We start from the raw sequence: 16,883 nt of genomic DNA, 5'->3' as shown, positions 1-16,883 counted from the left end.
CATTCCAGTCCAGGCTACACCTTCATAGACAGTATCCTCAGCCTTCTCTTCACCTTCCTAAGCCTTCTTAATTGGAGGGGATTTTGTGAGGAACTCCTGAGCTAATGGATATAATGTGAAGAAAGGGGTTCTATGGAAACTAACCTCACAGGGTGATCTGAGCATAAACTACTAACTGGACAGGTCATGGTGGGTAGTCACATCCCAGGCCTATAACTTCTTCAGTGAAAGTTTTTAGGACAGCCTTGTCCATTGTTCTTATGCATCTAGGTTAACACACCTTTGAAATGCCATAAGTAATACTCCTCCAAGGAAGTATTAACCCTCAAGAGAGCACATAATTTGTTAACCATTTTATAATCCAAACCCGAGATTCCCCTTCAAATAGGTAAAAGAAGCTGCAAAACTATTATCCTCTGGAGCATTTGAAATCTTGTTCTCCAGCATATGTTATCAGTTTGGCTCAAAAAAACTCATAAAAATTCTCTACAGCCTGTGGATAGAGTATAGGACAGGGACGCTGACGTCCCGAGGTCGCTGGCTTGAGCATGGGCTCATCTGGTTTGAGCACAACTCATCAGCTTGAGTCCAAGGTCACTGGCTTGAGCAAGGGGTCACTCGCTCTGCTGTAGCCCCCCAGTCAAGGCACATATAAATGAGAGAGCAGTCAATGAACAACTAAGGTGCCACAATGAAGAATTGATGCTTCTCATCTCTCTCCCTTCCTGTCTGTCCCTATCTGTCCCTCTCTCTGTCTCTGTCACACACACACACACACACAAAACAAAAAAACTCTACAGATTAGAATGTTTTTTTGTTTTTTGGGTTTTTGTTTTTGTTTTTATTCATTTTAGAAAGGAGAGAGAGAGGGAGAGAGAGAGAGAGAAGAGAGAGACAGAGAGAGAGAAGGGGGGAGGAGCAAGAAGCATCAACTCCCATATGTGCCTTGACCAGGCAAGCCCAGGGTTTCAAACCTGCGACCTCAGCATTTCCAGGTTGACGCTTTATCCACTGCGCCACCACAGGTCAGGCTGTTTTTTGGGTTTTTTTAGAATGTTTTTTTTTTTAATTGATTTGAGAGAGAGAGAGAGAGAGAGAGATTGATTTGTTGTTCCACTTATTTATGCATTTGTTAGTTGATTCTGCCCTGACTGGGGATGAAACCCTCAATTTGGCCTATCTGGACTATGCTCTAAGCCAGTGGTTCCCAATCTTTTTTGGGCCACGGACCGGTTTAATGTCGGAAAATATTTTCACGGACTGGCCTTTAGGGTGGGACGGATAAATGCACAAAATAAAATTATGCGACCAGTGTAAAAACTGTGGTATTTTAAAATATAATTGTCAAACTTACAAGACAAACATCAAGAGGGAGTCTTAGACGGATGTAACAGGGGGAATCTGGTCATTTTTTAAAAATAAAACCGTTCAGACTTAAATATAAATAAAACAGAAATAATGTAAGTTATTTATTCTTTCTCTGCGGACCGGTACCAGTCCGTGGCCCGGGGGTTGGGGACCAATGCTAAGCAACTGACCTACCCAGCCAGGGCTGTATGCTCTTTACAAGGACAAATGTTTTGGTAAACTGCGAAGCATCCTTAAGTTAATATTCACATTACTGTTGGGTCAGAGGCTGTATTTTGGGATGGTTGCATCATCCCTGAGGGCAGGAACCGAGATTCGTTCATCTTCGGGATTCTCCAAATAGAGCCACGTCTTGATGTAGTGCTTACTGAGGATAGACGTCTGAGAAAACTACCAGGACAACACTCTATCCGCCCCTCAAACTGGGCGGAGTGGAGGTTAAATCCACGCATGCGCACCTCTCCTTCTAAGTCCCGGTGAGTCCCAGCCAAAACTGGTTCCCTGCGCTGTTTTATCCCACATAGGGGCTCAATCTTATGTGTACGCATGCGTCCTTTCTAGGCTGTGGTTGGCCGACGATCCCATCATCATTAGGAGAGCCAATAAAATGAGCCACAAGCTCCACTTCCCGCGGCGGGTGACACTGGGAATGGGCTTGGGTGTTTTCCGCACCCCTGCAGTTGCGGACGCACCCTTTGAGGAATGGCCCGGCACGGGCAGCAGGCTTGAAAGCTTTGTCTCACCGGCTGCCAAACGATTGCCTTCATTGTCATATCATAGTCGCATGGTGAACGGGGAGTGAAAGGGTGTAAAAGGCAGTGGGTTCAACTCTTTCTGGTAGTGTCAGAGAGGTAGTCCCCAGCCAACCTACTGAGCACTGCTGTGTGCCAGACATTGCTGAGGAGCTTTGGAATGGTGATCTCTGCTTCAGTGGGAGCTTACTGTGTAGGGGGCAGGTTAGATCATTACCTTTATTGCCTCTGCCTCCCTACTTCCCTTTCGCCTTAGATGGAGATTTTTTTTCTTCCTGAATCCTGAACGGCTCCATCGTCCCTGCGGGTCCCTAGCTGGCGGCTCACGGATTGGACGCCAGCCGCCATTTCTCAGCTGAGGGGAGTGACGGTTGGTCGAGGACTGGCACTGCGGCCACGTGAGGGCGGGGCCTGGCGGCCCGTGACCTTCCCAGGAGGCAGGGCTCTTTCTCTGCCCCTTTGGGCCCGGGGTTGTAGTCACCAGCTTTTATTCGGCACGTGGCGGCTGGTAAGCAAGCTGTGGATGAGTGACTCTGGGCGTCCACGCTGCCGAGGCAGGGACCGCACTTTACGAGAGACCAAAATGCCCGCGTTAGGCTCAAAAACAGTAAACAAGTAGAAACGAGTACGAAGGGTTAAGGGTGTTAAATACAGATCAGTCCTGGAAGCAATAAATTCTGTGCCTCCAGGCTGATCTGAACTAGATCCATCCAGGAACTGCGTGAGACGCTGTGGGAAGACCCTGAGAGCCGTCTGTTCTTTTGGGGGTCTCAGGTTTACCAACTGTGAATTAGACACTGGGTATCTGGCCTATAGAACCAGACGTGTCCTTAGCTGGGCAGGAACAGAATCATTTGTCTGCAAACGGAAACATGCAGCATGTGTGCGCTCCAGCAGGAGCCACTTTGGAGCCTGGGGTGGTGTCGCCTTATATCCGTTTCACATCCATTAGCTGTTTCTGAAACAAGTCTCCACAATCACAAGGCTTACTGAGCCCATGGGACTGAGGGGTGAGTCAGAAGAACATGAGGTACAGGGAACTGGCCTGAAGTCCTTAGCTGGAACAATTAGATGCCACCCTCTGCTTTCTGCTTCCCAAGAGCCACCTCTTGGGGGTACGGCCCAGAGGTGTTAGTTCTTCAATGGACTGAAGATAGCTATGCCTACGAAACTGGAACCCACACTCCTTTTCAGCCTCATTGGATCTGGTGCTCCTGGATCTGTCATGTGGAAGAGAAGCTTCAGAAAGTCACCACCCCCTTGAAGGGAAAAAAAAATCCTTAGGGTTTGTGGCACTCCATAGTTTACAAAGTGCACTTTAACATGCATTATCTCATTTTAGTGTGACATCGGACTGAACATATACTGTGTGCAGGCATTAAGCCAGACATTAAAAGGAATGAAGCAGTGCATTTTTTAAAGGAGCTTTCCTTCCAGTTTTAGAAAATAGGAACTAGTTACCCATGTTTTCAGGAAAAATGTGGCAGGCGCTATAAAGAAGGGGCAGATTCCTAACACCCTTTTAGAGAACACAGCCAGCTGGGTAGGACATGAGAAATAAAAGTTTTTTGTTTTTTTACAGAGACAGAGAGTGGGACAGACAGGAAGGGAGAGATGAGAAGCATCAATTCTTTGTTGCAGCTCCTTAGTTGTTCAGTGATTGCTTTCTCATATGTACCTTGACCGAGGGGCTAGAGCAGAGTGAGTGACCCCTTGCTCAAGCCAGCGACCTTGGGCTCAAGCCAGTGTGCTTTGAGCTCAAGCCAGCCACCATGGGGTCATGTCTAGGATCCCACACTCAAGCCAGCACGACCCCTCACTCAAGCTGATGAGCCTCCGCTCAAGCTGGCGACCTTGGGGTTTCGAACCTGGGTCCTCTGCGTCCAACTCCGACACTATCCACTCCGCCACCCCCGGTCATGCGGGAAATTCAAGTTCTGTGGAAGGAAAGTTGTAGGAGGGAAACACTGAATGATAAGTAAAGATTTCAAAGATAGAATAGGGGTGTAGAACAGTTTTTTAGAACTCTTCCTACCCAAGTAAGTTCACCAATTTTCATGTCTTTGACTAGTAGCATTAATAAAAATAACTTAATTAAGCAATTATTATGGGTCAGGAATGGTATGTATCATTTATTTAAATGTCACAGCAGGCTGGCCCAAAGGTAGTGAGTTATCTCAATCGATTGTTCAGTTAGATGTCACAGCAACCCACTTTACACAGGAAGCAACTGAGACAAGTAGAGGACTAACATCCTACAAGTCTACCAGGTAGCTTCTCCTGAATCTCTACCAGATCCCTAGTAAAGAAGTGTCATTTTGGCCCTGGCCGGTTGCTCAGTCGAGAGCGTCATCACCAAATGACAAGGTTGCAGATTCCATCCCCAGTCAAGGCACACACAGGAAGCAGTCAATGAATGCATGACTGAGGGGAACAAATGAATGCTTCCCTTGCCCCACCCTTCCCCGTCTCAAAAAAAAAAAAAAAAAAAGCCTTGGCTGGATAGCTTGGTTGGTTGGAGCATCATCCCAGACCTTAGAGGTTGCTGGTTTGATTCCCCAGTCAGGGCACATACAGGAGCAGCTCGATGTCCTTGTCCTTCTCCGAGCCGCTTTCCCTCAAAAAAAAAAAGTCACCTTCCATTATCTAAAGAAAACCAGGCCCTGGCCAGGTGGCTCAATGGATAGAGTGTCATCCTAGCACACCAAGGTTGTGGGCATGTGCCCTGAGAAGTAGTCAATGAGTGCACAAGTAAGTGGAACAAGTTGATGCTTCTTTCTCCCTTTCTCTCTCTCAAATCATTGGAAAAGATAAAAAAACAACAAAAACAAAAACAGTGAACCTCTAGGGTTCCACTGGGTGTCTGGCCTTTAGAACCAGATCTTCCTAAAGCTCACACAACCCTGACCACACCACCAAACCCTCAGTTAACTCTAGGGAGCAAAGCACCCTTTCTCCCCTTTGACGCCCCAAAGAATGCACCAGTGAACTTCCCCGTCTTTCCCACACAGTTGTCTGAAATCTCAGGAGACACCTGGTGGTCCTGTCTGAAGCCACAGCACCATCCAGTCAGTAGTCCAACCATGAGTGGGAGTCGTCAACCTTCCTATCTTCCTTCACCAGACAGTTTCCAAGTCCTGCTATTCTCTCAAATATCTATTAAGTTCATCCTTTCAGTTGTAAAGGACCCTGAGTGAGCCTCTATTTTGCATTTCTCCCAACTGGTTCTCTGCAGTACTGTGCGTGTGAGCTTGTACAGGCAAGAGCTTTCTGAAATGCAAATATGATCAAGTCTATACTTAAAATCCTTTGATGAACAAATACCTTCTGCAGAATTAAAGCCCAAATTATGGCAATCAAGCCCCTTCACAATGAGGCTTCTGCCTACCTCTTTAGCTCTGATATTCCTTTGACCTACACCACAGTATTGGACTTCCTGAATGCATCACTTTCTCCATACCTTCTTGCATGTTATTCCTGCTATTAAGAATGCCTTCCCTGTCCTCATTTGCCCAGGAAACTCTGTCTTCAAAATCCAGCTCAAACACCTCGAGGGAGACTCCCTGATCTCCAATGGCTTTGAGTGTGCCTCGTCTCTGATCCCAAAACCCAGTTGTATCTGTCTATATGACACTTAACACAGATTGCTAACTCAGTTGTTAACAGTTGGTTCCCTTGGCTCTCTTGTCCCCATGAGACTGAATGGCTGAGAGGCAGGAGCTGCCTTGCTCCTCTCTATATTCCCCGTGCCTTAACAAAGGATTTCAGTCAGTGCTTAATACATGTTTTTTGCATTTCAGACAGGATGATGTGAGCAAAGAAACAAATCTGTCCAGGAATGGAGTGGGCTGCCTGGCCAGTCCATGGGATGTGCAGCAGGGATGTGTGGACTAAGCCTGGAAGAGGTTATGTTGGTCTTTGAAGGCTGAGAAGTCTGTACTTTACAGGGTATGCAGTGGTGGACCCTAAAGTGTTAGATGATCAGAGTTGTGCCAAAATAGGATGAACTGAAGGAGGAGGCAGGGGTTAGAGAAAACAGCTACTAGTTCTTTCTTACAGTCAGTGAAACAGCAGCTTGGGAGATGATGACTACCTAAGGCCACACAGCTTGGTAAGCGGCAGAACTAGGAATTGATCCAGTTCTGGAGTATGTCAAGCCTGGAGATCTGTATCTCACCACAGGGATATCAGTAGACGTGGCTTCAAAGTTGTCCAAGTGTGAGTGGATAATCCATTAGTCAGGATAGGATAGGTTCTACTGCAGACACAATACCCACATCTCTGTGGTTTAACACATTTATTTCTATACACACAAGGTCCACTGTGGTTCTTGACAACACCTTAAGCTGCTTAGCAATCCAGGTTCCTTTGATATGCTTCCATAGTTCCCACAACAGGGAAAGCCCTTCAAGAATCATATGCCAGCTTTATTTTAGAAGTTTTTTTTTTTCTTCTTTTATTTTCTTCTTTTCCAGGTGAGAGGATGAGAGAGACAGACTCCAGCATGTGCCCTGACTGGGATCCACCTGGCAACCCCGGTCTGGGGCCAAGTTCATAACTGAGCTATTTTTAGCACCTGACGAGGGAGGCTCCATGGAGCCATTCTCAGCACCTGGGGCCAATGTGCTCACATCAATCGAGCCATGGCTGTGGGAGACAGAGAGAGAGAAAGAGAGAGAGAGACAAAAGAGGGAGAGAAATGGAGAAGCAGATGGTTGCTTCTCCTGTGTGCTCTGATTGGGAATCAAACTCGAGACAGCCACACGCTGGGCTGACCCTCTACCACTGAGCCAACCAGCAAAGTCTGAAAGTTTATTTTAAAAACAAATTTTTGTTTTTACTTATTAATTTTAGAGAGAGAAGGAAGAGAGAAATATCGATTTATTGTTCCACTAATTTATGCATTCATTGGTTCATTCTTGTATGTGCCCTGATGAGGGATCAAACCTACAACCTTGGTGTATCAGGGTGGTGCTCTAACCAACTGAACTACCTAGCCAGGGTGTGAAATTTTTACTGGTCAGACATACCAACCATGATTATATATGTAAAAGGACCACACAAAGGCATAAGTATCACATTGAGGTAATTGGATGGGGGAACCTCATCTGGAGGGTGGTATCTTCCTGACCCCTCTCTGCTCCAGCTAAGGGAGAAGCAATGGGAAGTTTGCTCTAACCCTGGGAGAGAGGCAGATCACCCCACTTAGCAGATGAGGGAACCCAAGGCACAAAGATATTCTGCAATTTGCCTGACTCCTGTGTGCTCTTGCAGCAACCAAAGCATTAACCATGCAGTGTGGAGCTTAGGCATTTGTAGGCCTGTCTCTATCACTGTATATTGGCCTCTCACACTCTTAACTTTGCCTTTGAAGCACCTGGCATGGGTCTGGTTCAGAGGAGTGGCCAAATCCATTAGCCAAGCCTTGTTTACCTCCCTCCACAGCCCCTGCACCTGCCCAGAACATAGCTGTGCAGGGTGTGGGGAGGCAGGAGTAGAGCCACCTGCCCCTAACGGCACCAAGTGGGGAGGCCCTTTGGGATATGTTAAAGGCTTCAAAAGGGAGGGAAGGGCAGATGCTCCTGCTGGAGTGAGCTCTGCAGGAACCCCTGTGAAGATGGAATTCATCCGTGCCTAACACAGTGCCTGGGCAAGTTCCTACTGTGGAAAAGTTTGCAGTAGTCACAGGTTCTTAATCATGCTGCTTCCTCACTGCACACAACCCTGTGCCTGATCCGGCCTTGAGTGGAATTTCTGTTTCTCTGTGTCCCAGGATCCCTCCTATGGCTCCTAATAGGACAACCATCCCTAATCCTGGGGCTGCCTCTGCTTCTGAGAGAGCGCCTGGAAGAAATTCTCACCTGAAACTCTCCCCCAGTCACCTGTAAGTGCCCGCCCTGAAGGCGAACACCACTCTCTCCCGCTGACGTGATGCTCGGCCTCTCACCCTGGTGGGGCCACACAGTCCGGTTCCCTCCTCAGCCGACGCACCACAGAAACCAGAACCCAAGCCAAAGTATCAGAAACGTGTATTCTTTTTCTTTTAATAGTAAACCTCTTTACAACAAATATAGTGAAAGAGTTTTCAAACAAAACTCATAAGAATCTCGAGGACTTTGTCTTTTCTTATTGTGTAGAATACTAAGAAAGCATCACCATACAGCACGAAAAGAAATATTGAAAACAAATCAACAGCCACACACTTGGACTCGCCCTGCCCAGGACCCAGGAGAAGCCCCAGGAGTGTGGGTGATTGTCGGGTTTGGGGGGTGGGGTACCTCCATGGCCTGTCCCCTTCCTCCCTCTGGGACTTGAATGGGGAAGACAGAGAGAATCCAGATTCTCCATATAACATTCCAGCGCCCCTCCCCCAATACAAATCCCATCCTTCTACCAACAGTTTAGGGAGTGGAGAGAGGTAACAGAGGGGAGAACAGAAGAGTTCCCAGGCTCCATGTCTCCTCCCCTCCGTGAAAGCCTAAATTTACCTCCCACCCCACCCCAGGGGATTCCAAAGAGTCAGTTAAAAATAGATATATAGATATTTCTAGATACACTTTTACATCATTTCTGTCTCTCCAAACAAATAAATAATCAGCAAGAGAAGGTGCATTACTTCCTTCCTATCCAAAGTCGGGAGGGCTGGGGAAGGGTCAGGGTCAGTCTTGCTGCACTGAGTGCACTGCTGGGGGAAGGGGAAATGGTGTGTTCAACTGGGAGGGTGGGGAGTCCTCTTGCCCACTGTCCCTGAAAGCTGTGGGAAACCTGGGGAGGGGAGGAGCATTGGATGACTCCAGTGATTACTTTGGCAAATGCCCAGTTATGTGGAGGAAGGAGTGGGAGGAGGCAAATTTGGCTTGTGAGAGGAGGAAGAAATGAAGTCTGCACTTGAGGTCTGGGTTCCCAGGGACCCTTCATCTGGCCGGCCAGGAGCCCCTACCCCCAAGAGAAATCTTGGGATACTGAATTGCAGAAATGTCACATATTCATTCACAGAACAGCCCCCTGCCCCCAGGGATAGAAAAGAAAGGACACACACACATCCACACTTGGTAATCAAAAGCCAGGTTTGCCATTACAAGGCAGAGGGCAAAACTGGTAAATATTGCACCATGAAACTGCAGGGGCCCTCACCCCTACTCCGTATTTAATGGTGGCCAACCCCAGCCTTGAAAGGTGGACAGAATGATGGCGGGAACAGCCTGAGAAGGGGAGGCCAGTCATTCATTGTTTATTGAGCACCTATCATTCAACCATTCACACATTCAGCATTTACTGAGCGCCAACTATATGCCAGGCTCTATGCTAAGCTCTGGGGATGCAAACATACAAGTCTACATTCTGTCTTCTTTCACGGCCCTGATTAAGTCCCACCAAACCTTTAAACTCCCTCTAGGAACCTGCAGGAACACTGGACATGCTGTGTGCCCAGCCAGCAGCAGGGAATTAAAGTGTGAGGAAGGATGGTTCACTGAACCTGGGAGGAAAAGCTTCTGGGAGGAAAAGGAACGTGACTGTCACCCTGAAAGCAGGACTGGGGTGAGGGAAAGAAGGCATTCCAGGGAAGGGCTGTGTATAAAGGTGTGGGTGCTCGGTGGGCAACTGTGCATGGCGCCTGGGAGAGGCAGGGCTGCAGGAAGCAAAGAGGGCCAACTGCTAGATCCCTTCTGACTACAGGACAAAAATATCAGAGCTGAGGGTGAGGACAGATGAGGGAGCAGGGCAGAAAGGAGTGGGACTCAGGGAGGAGGGTCATGGATCTGGAAGCCAGGGCTGTGTGGCTGTAACAACCACTTGTCCTTCTGTAAACACATACCCAGGCGCACGCACGCGCGCGCGCGCGCGCGCACACACACACACACTCACACTCACAGGCGCCCTCAGAGCTCAATTTGCACAAACATTCACGTGTATGTCCAGATGGGCTCAGAAACCCATACAACCATACACATACATAAATACAAAGGGACACTTGGACAAACAAATACCAGATGCCCTCATGAATACACTCAGGTACATGTACAGCCACATGCCCCCTCTGCTTCTGGTTCCTTCCCTGCCTCGTGGAGAATACTGCAAGTGGCTGGGTCATAGAAGCGGACAAAGAAAGTCACCTGGCACAAACCGGGCCCTGTCTGCACTGCTTTCCCACCAGGATGAAATCCCAAGGGAGTGCGACTCCCCTTGGACGGAGGAGCTGGGCTTCCGTGAAGGATGGGCAAGCCCCCCAGTCTGCCTGCCCATGCACCTAGGGTGAGGGGTGGTGTGGATCACCGGCTTGGGGCCTGCCCCCACCAGTTTGATCTGTCATCTAGCCTGAGGTTTCAGGACCTGGGGAGGCAGCAGAGAGGGGCAGACTGGGTGGGAAAGGGGAGCAAGAACAACAGCAGAAGAACCTCATCTGTACAGTACGGGCGTTTGAGTCATTATTATTACAATATACTTTGACAAAAATAGAATCTCATTTCATATCAATACAACAACAACAACAAAAAAAAGTTTCCTGGACTGTTACACTGCTAACATTTTCCAAAGGTTGCTATTTACAATTACAGTAGCCAAGAGGGAAGGTGGGATACGGCCTGGGGATGGTGGGACAGGAGGTAGCCAGACAATGAGGGCGCCAAGAGCAGGGAGGTGGGGTCCGTAGCAGTTCAGGAGAGGAAGGAGCTGGGAGGAGGGCTGGGAGAGGGGCAAAGGAGCAAAGAAGGGAGGCAGGCCTTCTGCAGATCCCTTTCCCATCCTCACACCCCATCCCAACATCCACTCCTCTGGGGACGTGTATGTGCAAGGAAGAGCAATCCCTTCACCCACACTTGCCTCTGGATGCAAGGGTTCCAGTCCTCAGGCAACTTGGAGTGACCAAGGCCCTCTCCCACTGAGCCACCTCACTCAGGTTCCTCTCCCCAGTTCTCCCTGCACTTTGTGGCCAGCTTAACAGGGCTGGTGCCAACTGAGGGGTGGGGAGCTATTGCACTGTGTATCTTAGAGCAAACACTGGGGAAGGGAAGGGACCCTGACTCGCCCCTTGCCCGGTCCCTCTGTCCCTCCACAGCCCTCTCCTCATGGCTCTCTCTCCCCAAATGTGCTTCAGAGGGGCACCCACCTCAAATCTCCCCCTAGCCTCAGATTCCCAGGCAGCCTTCCCAGCCCAAAAGCTCAGCCAGCACCCCACACCCTGGAGGTGCGGCAGAATCAGTGAGTGTGTCATGTGTGTGCAGGGGCATGTGGGGGCTAGGCTTGGGTATTCTGCCCCATGTGCCTGTGGCCACAGGAACAGCCCGGAAGCAGAAAACCTTTACAAAGCCTCTGCCTCACTTCCCCTGAAACACAAACCCATCATCAAGCCAACTTTGGGGTTTCAGTCTATTGTAAGGGTTTTGTTGTTTGGTAGTTTTTTGGTTATTTCCCTCTATCTGGGGGACGGAGTGGGAGGGCTCTGCATGCAGGGCTCGGCACCTGTCCTTTCCTAAAGGCCCACTGGGCCCCCCCCCTGCAGCATATGTGTACAACGTGCAAAGTGTCCCCCACTTCCCGCAAAAAAGAGCTCCCACAGCCAGTGAAAATGGCAGGGGGTGCAGAAAGAGGGGATGGGATCATCCCCCTCTCCAAAGTGAGAATCCAAATTAAAAAATATATAATATTAATAATAATATAATAATAATTATACACAAATGTAACCGTCAACAGGACATGGAGCACAAAAAAGGAAGTGGGGGTCGAGCGGGAGGAGCCCAGGACAGGGGGGGCGGGGGTGGGGGTGGCGGTGAGATTGTCAACTCTTCATCAGGGAGGCTGAGAGGAGGGGAGTGGGGACGTCACTTTAATGTCTGTGAAGAGAGGAGATGGAGAAGGGGGTGTGAGGGGGTGGGCCAGGCTATGGGGTATGTGTCCCCCACACCCCTCTCCCTGCAGGGCCAGGATTCTAGTAGCAGGGCCAGCTCTGAGGGGAGGATGTCATCGAGCAGAAGGACTGATGCTGGAGGAAGGGCAGGAGATGGGCCTTTGGTGGGGGTCAAAGGGCACTGGTGCTGCCCCAAAAGGGCTACTGGAAGGGCTAGCTGGCCACAAGGCCTCTCAGGTGGGAGATAAGACAGGCTAGGGGCACAAGGGGCAGTCCCTGGGTGTAGCAGACACTGGCAGACAGGAGGGGTGATGCTACAGTACCCAGGTGTCAAGCCGCATCCTCTTCACAGCTGAGCCCTCGGCCTCAGGCTCTGGGGCTGGGCGCAGCAGGCCCAGTGTGGGCCCGAAATCCCCCCGGCCGTCGTCTCGGTCCCCCGTCTCATAGGAGCCCCCAGCTGGGCTACTGAGACTGTCACCAGGCTCAGGGCGGGTAGCTGGGAACACAGCTGGAGGGGGCGGTGCAGGGCTGCGCTCACGGCTTGGGGACACAGGTTCCGACTTGATGCTAATGTGGGGGTGGGTGGTGACTGTTAGGGCAGCACCCACGTGGGGCAGGGGGCTGCCAGGGCTGGAAAGGCGATGGGGATGGGGTCATGGGACAGAAACAGGAGAGGAGGTGAGTGAGTGACAAAAATAGTGATGGGTGGTAACAAGACCATAGGGTGAGAGAAGACAGGAGGGTGTGAGGGAGGGAGGAAGAGACAAGGGGATGGGAACAGAGACCAGGAGAGTGAGAGATGGTCAAGTGAAGGAAAAGAAGGGAAATAGTCATATTAGTTTTCTATCTCATGTCATCTGCAATCCAGGTTCCCCATTCCCACCCCAGAATGACAGGGGAGGGGCTCAGGGCCGATCTCCCAGGCCTGTACCTGGGACATCAGGGCTGCCACCTGGTGCTTCACATGCTGTCCACTGATGACAGAAACCTCCAAGGGATCCCAGCTCTCAGGAGGGCACCCCCTCTTCCCACCCAACTCTCCCTTCCCAAACAAGTGCATGGATCCCCAGGGACTCACATTAGGTTGCTGAGAGACACAGGGACCAGGTGGGACTGCTGCGGCTGCTGCTGCTGCTGAGGTTGCGGCTGCGGCTGCGGCTGGGGCTGCGGAGGCTGCGGCTGGGGCGGCTGCTGGGGCTGGGGCGGCTGCTGCCAGGCGCTGACATTGCCCAGCGACAGTCCCCCAGGTGAACTGAAGGCTGGCAAGGAGGAGAGCTCCGCACTTGTCAACTGGTAATCTGCACGGGTGGGGGAAAGGGAGGATGAGCCTCAGCGGGAGGGAGAGGACTAAGGCTGGGGGCACCTCCAGGAGGAACATGGAGACAGAAGGAGTTGTTAATGATAAGCGTTAATAATCACAAAACCCAATACAAATCCAAGAAGATGGCACTCCTAGTTTAAGAAATGCAAATCATAATAACCATGAAGTGCTGTTTTTTTAACAGGAAAAAAAAGAGGTAGCTTTTAAAACTACAGTGTGTCCATAAAGTCATGGTGCACTTTTGAATGGTCACAGGAAAGCAACAAAAGACGATAGAAATGTGAAATCTGCACCAAATAAAAGGAAAACCCTCCCCGTTTCTGTAGGATGATGTGGCAGCATGTGCGCATGCGCAGATGATGACGTAATACCGTGTATACAGCGGAACAGCCCACAGCCATGCCGGTTGAGATGTGGACGGTACAGAGGAAAGTTCAGTGTGTTCTGTGGCTCACTAAATTCGAATCTGTGACCAAAGTGCAACGTGAATATTGGCGCATTTATAACGAAGCACCTCCACATAGGAATAACATTACTCGGTGGGATAAGCAGTTGAAGGAAACTGGCAGTTTGGTGGAGAAACCCCGTTCTGGTAGGCCATCCGTGATGAGTCTGTAGAGGCTACACGGGATAGCTACCTAAGGAGCCCTAAAAAATCTGTGCGTGAGCCCACATCAAACTGCACTGAATTGATATGAAACTGGGAGAGTTTCCTTTTATTTGGGGTGGATTTCACATTTCTATCGTCTTTTGTTGCTTTCCTGTGACCATCAAAAGTGCACCATGACTTTACGAACACACTGTATTTAAATTTTTTCTTTTTACTATGTACAGGTATCACTTTTAGAATGTCAATTCATAAAAAGAAGGGGTGAAAATAGGAAAGGTCTAATATATATCTTTCATTTCTTTAACTGCCAAGTCTTCAAGTGCCTTTCTGAGATAGGGGAGTCATGGTCAACACAAGGTGAATGGCATGTCTGAAGCAAATTATTAACGACTATTCCACCTTCTGCAAAGTTCAGAGTCTCCTAAAGACTGGCAACACGTGCCCTGGCCAGCTGGTAGAGCATTGGCACGGTGGGTGGATGTCCTAGGTTTGATTCCCAGTCAGGGCACACAGAAGTGCCCATCTGCTTCTCCACCCCTCCCCTTCTCACTTCTCACTTCTCTCTCTCTCTCTCTCTCTCTCTCTTCCCCTCCTGCAGTCACGGCTTAACTGGAGCAAGTTGGCCCTGGACGCTAAGGATGGTTGGCCTTGCCTCAGGTGCTAAGAAGAGCTCAGACACTGAGTAACAGAGAAACACACTGGATGGGCAGAGCATTGCCCCCTAGTGGGATTGCCGGGTGGATCCTGGTTGGGGCACATGCAGGTGTCTGTCTCTGCCTCCCCTCCTCTTACTGAATAAAAAGAAAGACTGCCAACACATAAGATAAGTAGCAGCCTGGGTTTGAGTTGCTGGGCCCATACACACAAACAAGACACAAGTCTGCCACCCAGAAGGGCCTGCAAGAGCAGAGGGGCCGGGAGGGAAACAGTTCTGCAGCACAGCATGCCAAGGTGCTGACCAATTCCTCCATAGGGTGGCAGTCATTATGTTTCATGTTGTATCCTGTTTGGGACAGTTTTGAAAATGTCTTCCCTAAGAAGCATAAGGCGATTGCACTGTGGTAGTGAGAGGGCATGACCCATGCTAGTAGCACTATATTACTGTGCTCTCATTCAAGGAGTCATCTATCCCAACCCTCTATCTTTATGCAGAGAAGACAGTATTATCTGTCAACACAACAATAAGGTTATAGGCATGAGCAGTGAGGTCAAACTTCCTGGCTACCTGTACTTATAGTTCATGTGACTTGGGCAAGCTACTTTCTATATATAAACTGGAGGCAGTAATCCTGACTATATCACATAGCTGTTGTGAAGACCGAGTTAATACACATGAAACATGTAGAAGAACAGTGTCTGGCAAACAGTTAATATTCAGAAGACTTAACTTGTTACTTTTAATTTACAAATGAGGCAACTTGAACCTCAAATTTGAGGAACTCGCCACAGGTCACAGAAAAAGCCAACAGCAGAGCTAAGACAAGATCCCAGGCTTCTTGACTGCTTTAAATCTCATCCTAAAGATGGTCCATGCTTGCCTCTGGCCTCCTACCATCAGCCAGGAGCTTTGAGATGTTTATATTTAAAAAGCAAAGCAAGGGCAGGAAGGGGCCCCTAGGACCAACTATTTCTAACATGCATTTTACAAACAGGGAAGCTAACCACAGAACAGTACATAACCTGCCCAACATTCCCCATCAAGTCAATGGTTGAAATTCAACTCCCAGTCCTCACTTTCTAGGCACACTACAACCCCATCTACCTGGAGACTTGACTTCCCAAAAGACTTGGCTCATTAAGATTAGATAAGAGGAACATGGCCTGCAGGTCACCTGGCAGCCCACTTGGTCTGCTACTAACGTTGACTACAGCCAGACCTAGCCACTGTCAACAGGGGCCATGCCTGTCCCTTACCCAAGGCATTGCCATAGCAAGATCACCCCCAGCCGGAACTTGAACTGGGGCCAAGGACAGTAAACAACTAAACAGCAATGTGTTTGTTAGGGTTTCATTTAAGTACCTAAAATCACCTGAAAACCTTGCTGTTTAAACTACTCCTGCAGCAAGAGGAACTGGAGACCCTAGCTGCTGAGATGATGTTGGAAAGGCTTCCCAGCAGGGCTCCCAGGGCAGGCCTGACGTCAGAATCTGCTCACATCACACTGACAAATACAGCTGAAAGTCCGGCCTGGTGAGCACCTGTCCCAGGTTCACTGACATCCACTAACCTTCCTCCTTCACAAAGTGGCAAGGGACCCGAGAAGATAACAGAAAATCACCACCATGGGATTCCCAAAATACCAATAGCTCCTGAGAATACCAATAGCTCAGTGAGATCTGCACTGACCTCTGCCAACCATCCTCAGCCATTCTCAGGGAGCTGGCTTTTCTAGTCAGACCCAGAGCCCCAGCTGGCAGGGCTGGATGAGCCTCAGAGACCTCCTGTCCACCCACAACTCTCACAGGTGAGATTGGCCCCAGGGTTGCAGCCATCTGAAGCAGTCCCCTCTGAAGCTGCCTAAGGACATAACTACCTGGGAGTGGGTGCATTCATGGGAACACACACAGGAACTAGGGGCTGTACAGACACCTGGATGATAAAATACAGACACAGATGCGCATACCAGAGTCTAGCCCTGCAACAATGAGCCAGTTCCTCCAGCTGTCCTACCTGCCCCAAGGGGCTTTCCTATGTACAGGGCTGGGTTCTGGGTTTTTATACATGGGGAAGAGGCAGAATTTTGTGGGTATTTATACTGATGTCTAGATGAGACCTAGTATGATTTAACTCTGGAATGGGGGCTTGGAGAAGGGAGAGAAGTTGAAGGGTCTTTTGGTCTAGTCTGATCTCATCACAAAACAACCCCAACACGTCATTATAGATTTGAGAACCTGGGAAATGGCAGATCTCCTCAACAGGAATCAGACCAAGTTCCCCAGCCACATACATGCTCTGAAACAAAGTGACAAGGCACTTCCCCTTCCGGC

General features: G+C 49.4%; 1 protein-coding gene across 10 annotated transcripts in view; it reads right to left on the bottom strand.

Annotated features, from left to right (window-relative positions):
* Positions 1–8,137: 8,137 nt before the first annotated feature.
* MEF2D (myocyte enhancer factor 2D) overlaps positions 8,138–16,883 on the bottom strand; it is a 35,998-nt gene continuing 27,252 nt past the window's right edge. For 9 of the 10 annotated variants that reach the window (XM_066261816.1, XM_066261820.1, XM_066261823.1 and 6 more), the window contains 3 exons: positions 13,043–13,262; positions 12,288–12,594; positions 8,138–11,950 (listed from right to left, as the gene is read on the bottom strand). In XM_066261816.1, coding sequence (XP_066117913.1) covers positions 11,939–11,950; positions 12,288–12,594; positions 13,043–13,262 — 539 coding nt within the window. In that variant the 3' untranslated portion in view covers positions 8,138–11,938. The remainder of the gene's footprint in view (positions 11,951–12,287; positions 12,595–13,042; positions 13,263–16,883) is intronic. The other variant, XM_066261818.1, reaches the window with a different exon arrangement.

The sequence above is a fragment of the Saccopteryx bilineata genome, chromosome 2 (genome assembly GCF_036850765.1).
Source record: "Saccopteryx bilineata isolate mSacBil1 chromosome 2, mSacBil1_pri_phased_curated, whole genome shotgun sequence".
In the NCBI taxonomy this organism is placed as follows: domain Eukaryota; kingdom Metazoa; phylum Chordata; class Mammalia; order Chiroptera; family Emballonuridae; genus Saccopteryx; species Saccopteryx bilineata.
Note: the sequence above shows the minus strand (reverse complement) of the source record. Positions and strands in the feature narration are given on the sequence as shown.